The sequence below is a fragment of the Sorex araneus genome, chromosome 6 (genome assembly GCF_027595985.1).
Source record: "Sorex araneus isolate mSorAra2 chromosome 6, mSorAra2.pri, whole genome shotgun sequence".
In the NCBI taxonomy this organism is placed as follows: Eukaryota; Metazoa; Chordata; class Mammalia; order Eulipotyphla; family Soricidae; genus Sorex; species Sorex araneus.
Window position 1 is genome coordinate 20,533,140 of NC_073307.1, and position 15,760 is coordinate 20,548,899.

At 43.9% G+C, this 15,760-nt stretch overlaps 3 protein-coding genes and 1 pseudogene across 11 annotated transcripts in view; all 4 read right to left on the bottom strand.

The window, feature by feature from the left end:
• The window catches only part of LOC101554848 (protocadherin alpha-C2), a 236,676-nt gene that overhangs the window by 142,913 nt on the left and 78,003 nt on the right, over positions 1-15,760 (bottom strand). Inside the window, exon 1 of one of the 9 annotated variants that reach the window (XM_055144076.1) lies at positions 10,657-13,159. The exons of 7 other annotated variants lie outside the window; for them this stretch is intronic. In XM_055144076.1, the coding sequence (XP_055000051.1) occupies positions 10,657-13,050 (2,394 nt within the window). In that variant the 5' untranslated portion in view covers positions 13,051-13,159. Of the gene's footprint in view, positions 1-1,409; positions 3,979-10,656; positions 13,160-15,760 lie in introns of those variants that run through there. One more of the 9 variants, XM_055144073.1, reaches the window with a different exon arrangement.
• Positions 1-15,760, bottom strand: part of LOC105943052 (protocadherin alpha-1-like) — a 210,956-nt gene that overhangs the window by 108,088 nt on the left and 87,108 nt on the right.
• LOC101549903 (protocadherin alpha-4-like) overlaps positions 1-15,760 on the bottom strand; it is a 176,337-nt pseudogene that overhangs the window by 108,087 nt on the left and 52,490 nt on the right.
• The window catches only part of LOC129406117 (protocadherin alpha-3-like), a 183,997-nt gene that overhangs the window by 108,085 nt on the left and 60,152 nt on the right, over positions 1-15,760 (bottom strand).

Genomic DNA, 15,760 nt, shown 5'->3' on the forward strand with positions numbered 1-15,760 from the left:
ATAAATGGACCATTTCATGAGCTAAAAACAGACAGAAAATTTATTTATATTGGGCTGGAGTGATAGCACGTTGGATAGGACGTTTGCCTTTCACGTGGCCAACCCGGGTTCGATTCCTCCGCCCGTCTCAGAGAACCCTGCAAACTACCGAGAGTATCTCGCCCACATGGCAGAACCTGGCAAGCTACCCGTGGTGTATTGGATATGCCAAAAACAGTAACAAAAAGTCTCATATGGAGACGATACTAGTGCCTGCTTGAACAAATCGGTGATCAACAGGATGACAGTGACATTGTTTTAAAGAAAAGACACATGAACATGAAAACCTGCATTTTTCTGCAAATAATTTGGAAGCAGGTATTAGCAGTGGATGATAAATTAAAGGGTATTTAGTATATAATAAATATATAATGAATGTTTAACACCACAGGGGGAAAAAGGTAGCTAGTTTCTGACCAATGAGAATGATCAAAGCAAGACTGAGAAAAGCCAAGAATCTGAATAATGTAAGGACAAGAAGGTTAATAAAGGGTATAATAAATTCAACTAATCAAGAGGCGTTTTCTACATAATTGAAGATTGAAATAAAAATAAAGTGAGGCAACACCTAATCAGAGAGAGAGAACAAAAGGGAATACCCTGCCATAGTGGCAGTGTGGGGTGGGGGGAGATGGGACTGGGGAGGGGGGGTGGGATGTTGGGTTTACTGGTGGTGGAGAATGGGCACTGGTGAAGGGATGGGTTATCAAACTTTGTAAGGGAGAAACATGAGCACAAAAATGTATAAATCTGTAACTGTACCCTCACGTTGACTCACTAATTAAAAATAAACTATAAAAAAAAGAAAAATAAATAAATAAATAAAGTGAGGACCATAGAGATTGTACAGCTGGTAAGACAGTTGCCTTGCACATGGCTGACCCACATTCGATCCCTTACACTCCATGCCCACCAGGAATGAACCACTAATGCAGAGTCAGGAGTAAGCCCTGAGCACAGCTATCTGTGGCCCCAAGACAATAGACATATATAGATCGGTGAAAATCAGAATTTCTCCTGAATGAAGTGATAGAATAAAAGTGGCTGTTGAATCTCTGAATGGAGAAATGAAATATCCGTTACACAAACTTGATTCTTCATATGATCAAACTAAGAAATTTGTGTAAACTGGTATATTATTAACATTCAATGTTCTTTAAAGCGATACTGGAGGTAGAGCCGTAAATTCTCCTGTGAAGTAGATTCTTTTGGGAGGGGTATACTTCCCGCATGCTAGTCGAGTCATACCTTGCTGTCTTGGAATTGTAGACTACAGCCTACAAAGCATACAATCTGATCTACTGAACCATCTTTGAGCCAGATACAAAGTGTATTTTAAAAACTTAAAAAGAAAAATCTATACAACATACCTGCCCTGAGTGATTTGATGTGACCTCCTGGCTTTCACTTCCATCTTCTCTCTCCTGTCCTGGAGGCAAGCAGGGGCTGAAGGCCATGAGGTCAGTCTTGGGCGGCCCCTCCCCTGAGCACACCCTCTGCCGCCTCTGCTGAGAGTGCGACCAGCTCCCCACCGCGCTCGGCAGCACCAGCGCCGGCTTCCCCGCCGCGCACGCCGCCTCGCGGGCCGGCGACGAGCAGCGCAGCGCCGTGTACAGCAGCAGCGTGAGCACCAGCAGGCTGGACACGGCGCAGATGGCCACGATCAGGTACACGTTCACGTCCACCAGCGCCGCGCCGCCGCCCGCCGCCGCCGCGCCCGCCAACGCCGCCCGCGACGACGCCTTGGGCGCCTGGCCGCTCTCCACCAGCGACAGCAGCACGGTGGCCGTGGCCGTGAGCGCCGGCTCGCCGTGGTCCTTCACCAGCACCAGTAGGCGCTGGCGCGCTGCGTCCGCCTCGTCCAGGCCGCGCGTCGTACTGATCTCGCCCGTGTACAGCCCCACGCGGAACGGGCTGCGCGCGCCACCCGCCGCCGGCGCCAGCTCGTACGACAGCCACGCGTTGTAGCCCGAGTCGGCGTCCACGGCGCGCACCTTCGCCACCACGTGGCCCGCGCCCACCGAGCGCGCCACCAGCTCGCTGCGCGCGGCCCCCAGCACGCCCGCGCCCGCGCCCGTGGGCAGCAGCGCGGGCGCGTTGTCGTTGTCGTCCAGCACGAACACCTGCAGCGTCACGTTGCTGCCCAGCGGCGGCACGCCCGCGTCGCGCGCGCTCACCTGGAAGCGCAGCAGCTCCAGCTCCTCGTGGTCCAGGGGCTGCAGCGCGAACACCTTGCCGCTCTCCGCGTGCACCGACACGTAGCTCGACAGCAACCGCTCGCCCACGCGCCGCTCCACCAGCGAGTACGACACGCGCGCGTTCTCCTGCGCGTCGGCGTCGCTCGCGGACACCGTGAAGATGTGGTAGCCGGGTGCGTTGTTCTCCTTCACGAACACCGTGTACTCGGGCTGCGCGAATGCGGGTGCGTTGTCGTTCACGTCGGACACCTCCACAGACACGCTGGCGGTGGCCCACAGCGGGGGCGAGCCTCCGTCGCGCGCGGTCACCACCAGCTGGTAGCTGGACACGCTCTCTCGGTCCAGTGTGCTGTCCAGGACCAGTGAATAGCGGTTCTTGAAGTTCGACACCAGTTTGAAGGGAACGTTGGGCGTTAGGGAGCAAGTGACTTGTCCGTTGGCACCGGAATCGCGGTCGGACACGCTGATGAGTGCTATGACGCTGCTAGGTGGAGCATCTTCTCTGATGGGCAGAGACAGGGAAGTCAGGGTAATTTTAGGGACATTGTCATTGGCATCTAAGATTTCTATCAAGACTGTACAGTGACCTGCCATGGGAGGAGTGCCTTTATCTGTAGCCTGTACTTCAATTTCATAAAACTTGGTTTCTTCATAATCTAATGTTCCATTTACCCTCATTTCTCCATTGTTTTTATCCAATGTAAATAAGGGTTTTCCATAGGGCTTAATGGATCTCAAGGAGTATGTTATGTCTGCATTGACTCCTTCATCTCGATCTGTAGCATTTAACTTTATCACGAACGTGTCCTTAGCTGCATTTTCCTTTAATCTTACCTTGTATTCTGATTGATCAAATTCTGGGTCATTGTCGTTATTATCCAACACATTGATGAAGAGTTGAACAGTACCTGTCAGCTCTGGTTTTCCCCCATCTGTAGCCGTTAGTAGCAAATTCAGTTCAGGAGTTTTCTCTCTGTCCAGAAATTTCTTTAGTGTAAGCGACAGTCTTTTAGTTGGTTTGCTATTTGTTGGTAATTCTAAAGAAAAATACTCGTTTGGGCTGAGTCTGTAGGTCAATAGAGCATTTTCTCCTATATCCGCATCAGTAGCTCCCTCTAGCGGAAAACGCGAGTCGGGTTGCTTAGATTCCGAAATCTGCAATTTTTGTTCTCCTGAAGAAAACACTGGCGGGTTGTCGTTAATGTCCTTCACCTCCACCTCCACGTAGAAAACCTGCAGCGGCCGGTCCACGATCACCTCCAGGTGGAGGCTGCACTCCGCGCTCCGCCCGCACAGCTCCTCGCGGTCGATCCGAGAATTCACAAACAAAATGCCATTCTGCAGGTTTACCTCCAGCAGGTCCGCGCGGTCCTTGGACGCCACCCGGAATAAGCGCGGCACCAGCTCCGCCAGCTCCAGCCCCAGGTCCTGGGCGATGCGGCCCACGAACGTGCCGTGTTTGGCCTCCTCGGGCACCGAGTAGTGGAGCTGGCCGCTCCCTGCCTCCCAGGATGCGAGGAGCAGCAGGGAGAAGAGCAACAGCCCCAGAGCGCTCAATCCCCTTCTTCGAGACCTGAACATTTCATATGACTTCGGCATCCAAAAAAGATTCCTCACACCTACAGCACTGGAAACTCCGGTTTCGGGCTTAAAATATCGCTGAAATTTTTAGAAGTTTCAAAGAATCCTTTACCGGTAGCATCCGACATGATGTAGTCCTTTTGTATGGGGAGTTCCTGGCTGTGGGAAAACCAACCCTTGAATTCCTTCCACTAGGTAAAGAGCGCCATCTTGTGCCTGAAATGTGAGTACCCTAAACTACATCCAACACCATAGGATTTTGTTTAAAGAGAAAAAATATTTCACAAGTTTTATGTTCTTTTATTTCCAAAACATTAGTTCCAAAATGTTTTATATGTGGATAATTTGAATTCTAAATCATGCTGAAATTTATTGTATATTAACAATGACATTTCACTTATTAATTTGAATTTTGCATGATTTAACTTATTTTTATTGATTCATAAATTTATCTTATTTATAAATGCCTACATAACTTTCAAAAAATAGTTAAGTTTTATAAGTAGCTTCATGAAAATTGGTGCTACACATTTCCTGACGATATTGTTCTTACATAAAGAATACCGATTTAAATAGTTTTACTACTAGTCTACCTGTTTATTAGGAAACTCAAAGACAATTTGATTTCTTGCTGCTACTGTTGTTCTTGTTTTGGTATCACACCACCAGTGCTTGGGGCCCTTTTGGCAGGGCTCATATTTTTATCCATATGGACTTACCTTCTATTTATATTGATTTAATTTGTTTTATTGTTATTTATATTTAATTGTATTTTTCCAAACAATTTTATATTCACTGAGGAACAATAATAAATTGCTTTGCACTTGTTAGTTCAAACAATTTACCAAAAAAATCTATTTATATGTATGAAATTTACATTTACATCGATGATTTCTCATATAATTTGTACTGTTAGCAGCATAACATGCATCAAAATGACACTGTGTAGTGTATTCAACAATATGAAAAAAATAGTTTTTCAAGTATATTTTTTCCTCTACGTGTCTAATACTGTGCTAAAAAGTAGAAAGTAGAGGCTGGAGCAATAGCACAATGGGTAGGGCGTTTGCCTTGCACATGGCCAACCCAGGTTCAATTCCCAGCATCCCATATGGTCCCTTGAGCACCGCCAGGGGTAATTCCTGAGTGCAGAGCCAGGAGTAACCCCTGTGCATTGCCAGGTGTGACCCAAACAGAAAAACAAAAACAAACAACAATCAATCATATGGGTTTGTAATTGAAATAGAATATTAGACAGTTTACATGTAACATGTATCATAATATATGTAACATGATATCTGGTCTATCAAATTTATTTTGGAGAAAAAAGGAAGAACAGATTTTTGATCACTTAACTATAAAAATTAGAAATTGGAACATTACATGGGACCAAAGCGATGGTACAGCAGTTAGGGTGCTTGCCTTACAAGCGGCGAACCTAGGTCAATCTCCAGCATTGTATATAGTTTCCTGAGCCCACCAGAAGTTATTCCTAAATGCAGAGCCATGTGTAAGTGGGGTGAGATCTCCCCACAAAAAAAGTTGATACATTAGAGGCAATGTAAATAAATAGTTCAAAGGTAGATAGATGAATATGATAAAGGGATATGATAATATCACATTTGAAGTAAAATAAAATGCTAATTTATAAAGTATTTTCCACTAGTGTGCTAGTTTTGTAAGTATACATATAATAACACCAGACAAATCATAAGAATTTGATATATGAATTAAGTTTGTCTTTTGGTGTAAGAGAGATACAGTACAACACTATTCACAATAGCCAGAATCTGGGAAAACCCGAATGCTGAGAACAGATGACAGATATACACAATGGAATACTATGCAGCTGCTAGGAAGAATGAAGTCATAAAATTTGTTTATAAGTGGATGGACATGGAGAGTTATCATGATGAGTGAAATGAGTCAGAAAGAGAAGGACAGATATAGAATGACTGCATTCATTTGTGTATATATTATGAGGATAATATCCAAGGCCAGGGTAAATAGGAGCCAGGAGGACTGGTCAATGGATGGAAATTGTCCACAATAGTGTGAGGGGGGGTACAAAGTACAGTTATAAAAGAGAAGGGAACAACATGACAATAATATTTGGAAATGATCATTTTGGACAGGAAATGAGTGTTTAAAGTAGGTAAAGGGCTATACCTCATAACCTTTCATTATCTGTTTTGCAAACCATAAGGCCCAAAAGAGAGAGGAGATAAAAACGTTAAATATTAAAATAAATAAATTAAATTAAAACATTAAATAAACTACGAAGTTGTTCTTAGAAACCCAAAATGTTCATCCAAAATAAAAAGTTTAGATATGCCATCCAGCAGGTAGTAACCAAAGTATAAGGTATACTCAATAATGTTCACTATGTGCTGTCATGACTTACTCAACTATGCGTATTTTATCACAGTTTGTTCAGTTGAACTGCCAAATCTCTGATACAACAGAACTGAATCCAGCTCTTTTAAGATATCTTTCCAACTCCCAAATATTATTCTTATTCTTGTCATAAAAAGGGCAAGTTTTTGTTTAAACCCTGCCACCATCTATGGTCATCTGGACATCACCAGGAGTGACCTACGAGCACAGAGCCAGGAGCAGGCCCTGAGAATAGCCGGGTATAATCCAACACCTCCAAAGGTAAAGTTCTTTCTGTTATTATTTATCTATGTGACTGGGTTGATAAAGAGCTTTGTTTGTGATATGCCGGCAAGTTGGAAATGGTGGACTCATTCTCAGAGTAAGCACCTTTGTCAAGTTGATTTTTTATGTGTCATATGGTTTTAGGGTTCTAGAACAATTCTGGAGACTACAGTATTCTAATTTTATTCATATTAAGTGATTCTTCTGACAACTGATCTCTAGTTCTTATAAGACAACTGCTAATTATTTATTGGTTAAGTAATATAAATTTCTATCTTCATGTTGCTTTAAGACAAGTGATCCTCTTAGGTAATATCAAAAGGAGTGATATTTGCATTATGGAGGTTACAGAAGGAGGAGAAATACCAGTGACTAAAAATATATTTGAAGAAATAATTATTGAAAAATTCCCTGATTGGAGAAGGAAGCCAGATATTTCCAAATATAAGAAATTCAAAGAGATCCACACCAAGACACATTATAAATGTTATGGCAAAAGTTAAAAATAAAGAATCTTAAAAGCAGCAAAAGAAAAGAATTTTTCACAAAAAGAATGGACACTCTGTATGGCTATCAGCAGATTTTCCAACAAAATACTTAAGAGGCTAGAAGAGAAAAGAGTTGGGGGCTACAGCGATAGCACAGCAGTAGGGCGTTTGCCTTGGATGCAGTCGACCCAGGTTCGATTCCCAGAATCCCATATGGTCCCCCAGCACTGCCAGGTGTAATTCCTGAGTGCAGAGCCAGGAGTAACCCCTGTGCACTGCTGGGTGTGACCCAAAAAGCAAAAAAAAAAGAAGAAGAAGAAAAGAGAGTTGTCTACTCAAAGATATGAGAGAAAAAACTGTCAACCAAGAACTCTATACCTGGCAATGATAGTATTCAGAATTCAAGGAAAGGTTAAGAGTTTTCTGGATTGGAGAAATAGCTCAAGGAGCTGAGGCCTTATTTAGTATGAAGTACAGTCCCTGGCAATGAATTATGTTGCCCAGAGCCCATCAAAATTGACCCCCCAAGCACAGAGCTTGCAGCAGTCCCTGAGCACCACAATGAAGTTAATTTTTCACCTCTAAATCACCCTTGCAAAAATATTAGAGACCTCTTTAAGATAAAAGGAACTCCAGGGGTGCCGAGAGCCATTAGGGCTATACCCAGAAGTGCTTGTGAGACCACAGCATGTCAGAGATCAATCCTGGAGCCTTGTGCATCCACAGAAAAATAAACAGAAATCATTCAAATAGTGTTGCTTTCTTGTAGTCCATCATTAATCCATGCTTTTATGAATTTCAATACATAAACCAGGGAAAAGCTTTTTCTGTTGTGAAGAATAAGATGATTGAAAGTTCTTCATGAGCTCTTTCTAGACAGAAAATAATTATTACCTTCTCAGCATTTCTATTAGCTTAGCACTATGATATGACTCCCCTCCCATATATAACTATTGTAAGACTTTTCCACACAATACAATTAAAGGGTGAAGAGTGTCTAATTTGAATGTTAGAGCCAAACAGAAGAAAGTAAATCTTCACATAGCTCAATACTCAGATTATCTCTTCTCTTTTTGGTGGGGAGGGAACTCCCAAGCATCTTGTAGAAGGCTGATTCTCTCTCAAAAAAATTATTTCAAAAACATTTTTGCAATCCCTGGGATCAAACCCAGTATTTTACATATGCAAGGCAATAATTCTACCATTGAACAACAGTGCCAACTCAAATAAACCTTTTTTTCAAAAAATAAATGGATTAGGGGTCCAGAGTACAGTAGATAAGGTGCTTACCTTTCACAAAGCTGACTCAAGTTTGATTCCCGGAATCCCATAAAGTTCCCCAAACACTACTAGGAGTTATTCCTGAGTGCAAAGCCACAGACCTGAGCATCGCCAGTTGTGACCCCCCCCCAAATAAGAGGGATTCTATGATTAAGCTAGAAGAGAGTTCAGAACACAATTAGACAATTTAAAGTTACACAAGAAGACAAGCAATGTTTTCTACCTGAAGCAGCAGAAAACTAAGAAAATAAGCTTGACAAGTGAAAACAGAGATAAACAAATGGGACTATCTTAAACTAAAAAGCTTCTGTATCTCAAAAGAAACAGTGACCAGAATACAAAGACAATCTACAGAATGGGAAAGGATATCCACCCAATACTCATCTGATAAGGGGTTGATATTAAGGATATATAAGGCACTGGTTGGATTCTACAAGAAGAAAACATCCAACCCCATCAGAAAATGAAGCAATGAAATGAAGGGACACTTTCTCAAAGAAGAAATCCGAATGACCAAAAGGCACATAAAAAATGCTCTTCATCACTAATCATCAGGGAGATGCAGATCAAAACAACAATGAGATATCATCTCACACCACAGAGACTGGCCCACATCCGAAAGAACAAAAGCAACCAGTGTTAGCATGGATGTAGGGAGAAAGGAATTCTCCTTCACTACTGATAGGAATGCCGACTGGTTCAGCCCTTTTGGAAAACAGTATGGATGTTTCTCAAAAAATTAGAAATTGAGCTCCCATTTGACCCAGCAATACCACTTCTGGAATTATACCCCAGAGATGCAAAAAAGTATAGTAGAAATGAAATCTGCGGGCTGGAGCGATAGCACAGCGGGTAGGGCGTTTGCCTTGCACGCGGCCAACCCGGGTTCGAATCCCAGCATCCCATATGGTCCCCTGAGCACCACCAGGGGTAATTCCTGAGTGCATGAGCCAGGAATGACCCCTGTGCATTGCCGGGTGTGACCCAAAAAGCAAAAAAAAAGAAATGAAATCTGCAATTGTTTGTTCATGGAAGCACTGTACAATAGCCAGGATCTGGAAAAAACCCAAGGCCCGAGAACAGATAACTGGGTTAAAGAAACTTTGGTACATCTACACAGTGGAATACTATGCAGCTGTTAGAAAAGATAAAGTAATGAAATTTGCATATAAGTGCATCAACATGGAGAGTATCATGCTAACTGAAATGAGTCAGAAAGAGAGGGACAGACACAGAAGGACTGCACTCATTTTTTAATGTAAAGTAACAGAATGGTAGACTAACACCCAAAGATAGTAGAGATAAAGACCAGGAGGATTGCTTCACAGCTTGGAAGCTGGCTTCACATGCTGGGGGGAAAGGCAGCTCAGATAGAAGAGACCACCAAGTAAAGGGCGCTCGGAGGGCCCGCTTGGAATGGGAGATGCATGCTGAAAATGGACTGTAGACCAAACATGATGGACACTTAATACCTGCACTGCAAACCACAACCCCTAAAGGAGAGAGAATAAAAGAGAATGCACCTGCCACAGAAAAGGGGGGCATGGCAGGAGTAGGGAGAGATGAGGTGGAGGCATACTGGGAACATTGGGGTGAGATAAGCAAGAAAGTTTGTAAGTCTGTAACTATACCTCACCGTGATTCACTAAAAAAAAATGAATAAATAAATTAATTAATAAAAGAAAATAAGACTGAAATTGCAAATTTATTCTGAAACGGAATCTGAAATTTCAAAGACTTTCTGACCAATTTCACCAGTTTATTCAGTTGGTTATAATAAAGTTACCTCAAAAGTCCATGACCATTAGTAACAGTTTCACTTATGGATTACAGAAAAGTGAAACACTAAATAAACTTTAATTTCTAGTTAAATTATGAACTTGCATTATTATAATATTGGACACACATAATATGAATAGATGCACAATTTGGAGATGAAAATAGAATAAATATTCGGAATAACTGAAAACTAAAATTTTTAAGCTTTGCTCAGCCTATTCATTTACCATAATTGATATCTGACCCTTTTGGGTTTGTTTAGTTTAACTCTCAGGGCTTAATTCTGGCCCTGTGCTCAAGATAACTCCGGATGGTTCCTGAAGGGAACATACGGTGTACTCAGGACAGATCCTAAGTCAGCAGCATGCAAACCAAGTGTCCTGTATTTACTACAGAACTGATATTATTCATTCCCAATTGATATAACTATCCCATTTAAGAGACGGTGAAATATCTCTTTATATTACTGTTTCTACTGATTTAGTAATATTCCTGTTGTGGGTGTGGAATATAGTAAAACGCAATAAAAGCAAAAAAGTGAAATAAATGACATAATAAATTTACAATATGTTGATAAACTTATGTGAATGTCATTAATAGAGAATGGATCTCAATATTACTGTACTTACATTCCCGGAAGTCTCGAACTGTTCTCCATTATCTCCAGAACTCGAACCAGGAGGTACACAGGGGCTGAAGGCCATGAGGTCAGTCTTGGGCGGCTCCTCTCCCGAGCACACCCTCTGCCGCCTCTGCTGAGAGTGCGACCAGCTCCCCACCGCGCTCGGCAGCACCAGCGCGGGCTTCCCCGCCGCGCACGCCGCCTCGCGGGCCGGCGACGAGCAGCGCAGCGCCGTGTACAGCAGCAGCGTGAGCACCAGCAGGCTGGACACGGCGCAGATGGCCACGATCAGGTACACGTTCACGTCCACCAGCGCCGCGCCGCCGCCCGCCGCCGCCGCGCCCGCCAACGCCGCCCGCGACGACGCCTTGGGCGCCTGGCCGCTCTCCACCAGCGACAGCAGCACGGTGGCCGTGGCCGTGAGCGCCGGCTCGCCGTGGTCCTTCACCAGCACCAGCAGGCGCTGGCGCGCCGCGTCCGCCTCGTCCAGGCCGCGCGTCGTGCTGATCTCGCCCGTGTACAGCCCCACGCGGAACGGGCTGCGCGCGCCGCCCGCCGCCGGCGCCAGCTCGTACGACAGCCACGCGTTGTAGCCCGAGTCGGCGTCCACGGCGCGCACCTTCGCCACCACGTGGCCCGCGCCCACCGAGCGCGCCACCAGCTCGCTGCGCGCGGCCCCCAGCACGCCCGCGCCCGTGGGCAGCAGCGCGGGCGCGTTGTCGTTGTCGTCCAGCACGAACACCTGCAGCGTCACGTTGCTGCCCAGCGGCGGCACGCCCGCGTCGCGCGCGCTCACCTGGAAGCGCAGCAGCTCCAGCTCCTCGTGGTCCAGGGGCTGCAGCGCGAACACCTTGCCGCTCTCCGCGTGCACCGACACGTAGCTCGACAGCAGCCGCTCGCCCACGCGCCGCTCCACCAGCGAGTACGACACGCGCGCGTTCTCCTGCGCGTCGGCGTCGCGCGCGGACACCGTGAAGATGTGGCAGCCGGGCGCGTTGTTCTCCTTCACGAACACCGTGTACTCGGGCTGAGCGAACGCAGGTGCGTTGTCGTTCACGTCGGACACCTCCACAGATACGCTGGCGGTGGCCCACAGCGGGGGCGAGCCCCCGTCGCGCGCGGTCACCACTAGCTGGTAGCTGGACACGCTCTCTCGGTCTAGCGTGCTGTCCAGGACCAGTGAATAGCGGTTTTTGAAGTTGGACACCAACTTGAAGGGCACATGCGGTGTCAACGAGCAGGTCACCTGTCCATTGCCACCAGCGTCCCTGTCAGTTGCACTGATTAGAGCTATAACAGTCCCCAATATAGCATCCTCTGGAACAGATCCAGATAGGGATGTCACTTGCAATTCTGGAGCATTATCATTTACGTCCAAAACTTCAATCAAGATTGTGCAGTGACCATACATTGGAGGGTTTCCTTCATCAACTGCTTGTACTGGAATCTTCCATAATTTGGTTTCTTCAAAATCTATTTTTCCATTTACTTTTATTTCTCCACTATCTGAGTCTATACGAAAAGAGGCTTTGGTGTTAGTGGAGACATCAGTTGCAAAGGAATAAAGAATGTGGCTGTTGGAGCCATCGTCCAAATCGGAAGCATTGAGTCTAATAACAAGTGTGCCATTTCTTGCATTTTCCAGTAACTTTACACGTTGGACTGCTTTGTCAAACACTGGAGCATTGTCATTTACATCCAGCACTGTTATATGTAACTCTACTGTACCTGTCAGTTCAGGCTTACCCCCATCAATTGCTCTGAGCACCAAAAGAAGTTTTGAAGCTACTTCCCTGTCTAATTGTTTTCTTAATACTAGTTCAAGGGGTTTTACCTGCTCATCGTTGGTCGGTACTTCCAAGGAGAAATATTCATTGGGGCTTAATCTGTAAGTCAGGAGAGCATTGGCCCCAACATCTGCATCGGAGGCGCCATCTAGTGCAAGATGAGAGTCAAGGTTTTGCGTTTCGGAAATAAATATATTTTTGTGTGTTGCCTGGAAAACCGGCGGATTGTCATTAATGTCCTTCACCTCCACCTCCACGTAGAAAACCTGCAGTGGCCGGTCCACGATCACCTCCAGGTGGAGGCTGCACTCCGCCCTCTGCCCGCACAGCTCCTCGCGGTCGATCCGAGAATTCACAAACAAAATGCCATTCTGCAGGTTTACCTCCAGCAGGTCCGCGCGGTCCTTGGACGCCACCCGGAACAGGCGCGGCACCAGGTCCGCCAGTTCCAGCCCCAGGTCCTGGGCGATGCGGCCCACGAACGTGCCGTGTTTGGCCTCTTCGGAGACTGAGTAGTGGAGCTGGCCGCTCCCTGCCTCCCAGGATGCGAGGAGCAGAAGCCACAGCAGCTGCCGAGGGGCTCCCTGACCATCAGGTTCTGAAGCTAACGTCATACCTCTTTCTGGTGAGTCAGTTAACAATTCTTGAGTACAAGATGCAGCTCTTTGAGTCCTTTCTTCTGAGTTCTTAGTTCCTGAGCTTCCAGCTGATTTTAACAATAGGGGTGTTTTATAGCCTTAAAAGCACCGGAACAGCAGCGTGTTTCTGATTGGGGTAATTTTTTTCTGCTAAACCAAACTCTCCATGGAGAACAACGACATCCTGTGGCTCAAAATGGAAGTGCATTTGCGTTTATAAACTTTCTTTTATTTACATTATTTATTTCTTTATGTTCTCTTTTTATCTTTAAGGGGTTTTAATTCACTTTTATGTATTCCCTATGCATGACCACTAACTCTTTAAATGTGGTTTTATTTTAAAACTTGAATTTCAAGTAAAATTTTTATCCAGGATACTGTTATGTGGGGCTGGAGCGATAGTGCAACCGGTAGGGTATCTGCCTTGCACGCGGCCGACCCAGACTCGATTCTTCTGCCCCTCTCAGAGAGCTGGGCAAGCTACCAAGAGTATATCGCCTGCTGGGCAGAGCCTGACAAGCTCCCCCGTGGTGTATTCGATATGCCAAAAACAGTAACAACAAGTCTCACAATGGAGACGTTACTGGTGCCCACTCGAGCAAATCGATGAGCAACGGGATAACAGTGATGTTATCTGCGAGAATGCACTACTATATTATTATGTTTATGAACATGTAAGGTTATAATTTGTAGAACACTAGTGATACTATGTTTCTAGTCTTTTAGATCATTTAATTGTGATATATAAAGTTTATCCCTTTCTTATATATAATCTTTTATTACCTAATTTTTATACTACATTAAATTATTCTAAACAGTTGGAAATTGTAAAGACTACAGCTCAAGATACAAGAGTCTCATGTTACAACCTCAACATAATGGTGATTCAGATGAATGCTGATACCAGTTACTTATGGTTTATACAGATTTATTTGCTCTGAGTTTAATGATTTTTATTAACTACAGATTCTGGCAGTATAGGGTATGTTTATCTTAGTTTCATTTTAAAATGTTTTCACAATTACTATATCTGCTTGATGACTGGACTATAGTTTCCATAATAAAGGATAACTTGATTTTGCATTATACCCAATAATACTGACAAAAATACTCATCCTAATTATGAAAAAACACTGAACAGAAATTCAAGTTACATTTGTTGGTTTATTCTAATTTTATTCCAAAATTGAATTAAGAAGACTAAGGCATAAAGATTCTAAATTGCACTCACTCACCAATTTAATTTTCCTGTTATATCTCAAATATTTTTTTAAAACATTCCATTTTTCTTAACAATTTATCAACGTTATCAGGTTTCTTAAAGATCCAACTCACAAAATCTCAAATATTTCCAATAGATGGCAATCATTGAAAAAATCCCAAATTCCCTTGCTTAAAAAAAAGCAAATGATTACCCAGTACTTGATTTTATGTAAAAGTTGGTCAGGCTTCATTTTGAATACTTAAAAAGAGTGATTCAATTAGTATAAATGCATACCAAATAAGCTTACAGTTCTAATTCTTTTTTTAATTGTGTAAACACAAATTTAAGAGCATCTTATTTTCCTAAAATAGAGGGGGGAAAGTGCCTGAGGGTGACTAAATTCAGAAAGAGACTGTCATCCTGTTGCTCATCAATTTGTTCGAGTGGGCACCAGTAACGTCTCTCATTGAGAGACTTATTGTTACTGTTTTTGGCATATCCAATACGCACAGGTAGCTTGCCAGGCTCTGCCATGCGGGCTCTCTGAGAGGGGCGGAGGAATTAAACTGGAGTTGGCCGCGTGAAAGGCGAACGCTCAACCGCTGTGCTATCACTCCAGCCCAGCAATAATAATAATAATAATCACTGTCAGAAAGAGACATGATTAAATAATAGAGTGTCTCATGTTTGTTGGGTGCATTCATTTTTAGCTTAAATAGTTATTTCATTAATTAAAAATGCACGCAGATTTTAAGGCCTTCAAATTCCTACACTACCGTACAAATAATAACTATAATATGCCAATAAAACTATAGTTGGCTATTCATTTTAAATGGGCAATCACAAATGCCATATCATTCAATGCTACAGATTACTCATGGTTAGTCTCATTTTAATGTCATCTGATAAAGAATGACATTAAGTACATTAAGTACATTAATGACATTAAGATTAGTGTAGATTTAAAAGAAATGGACTAAGTCTTTATTGGTAAAAATGTTAATACCTCTTGTTCTTTTTGGTGTGTGCAAGTCTCTGTGGTGTGAGATGGTATCTCATTGTTGTTTTGATTTGCACATCCTTGATGATTAGCAATATACAGCATTTTTTCATGTGTCTTCTGGCCATTTTTTTTTTGGTTTTTGGGTCACACCCGGCGATGCACAGGGGTTACTCCTGGCTCTTCACTCAGTAATTACCCCTGTCGGTGCTCAGGGGACCATATGGGATGCTGGGATTAGAACCCGGGTCGGCCGCGTGCAAGGCAAACGCCCTACCCACTGTGCTATCACTCCAGCCCCTCTTCTGGCCATTTGTATTTCTTCTTCGATGAAGTTTCTGTTGATTTCTTCTCCCCATTTTTGATGGGTTAGATTTTTTCTTGTAAAGTTCTACCAGTGTGTTATTAGATATTAATCCCTTACCAGATGAGTAAATAATTTTTTCCAGTCTGTGGGCTGTCTGTATCTAGGTCACCATTTC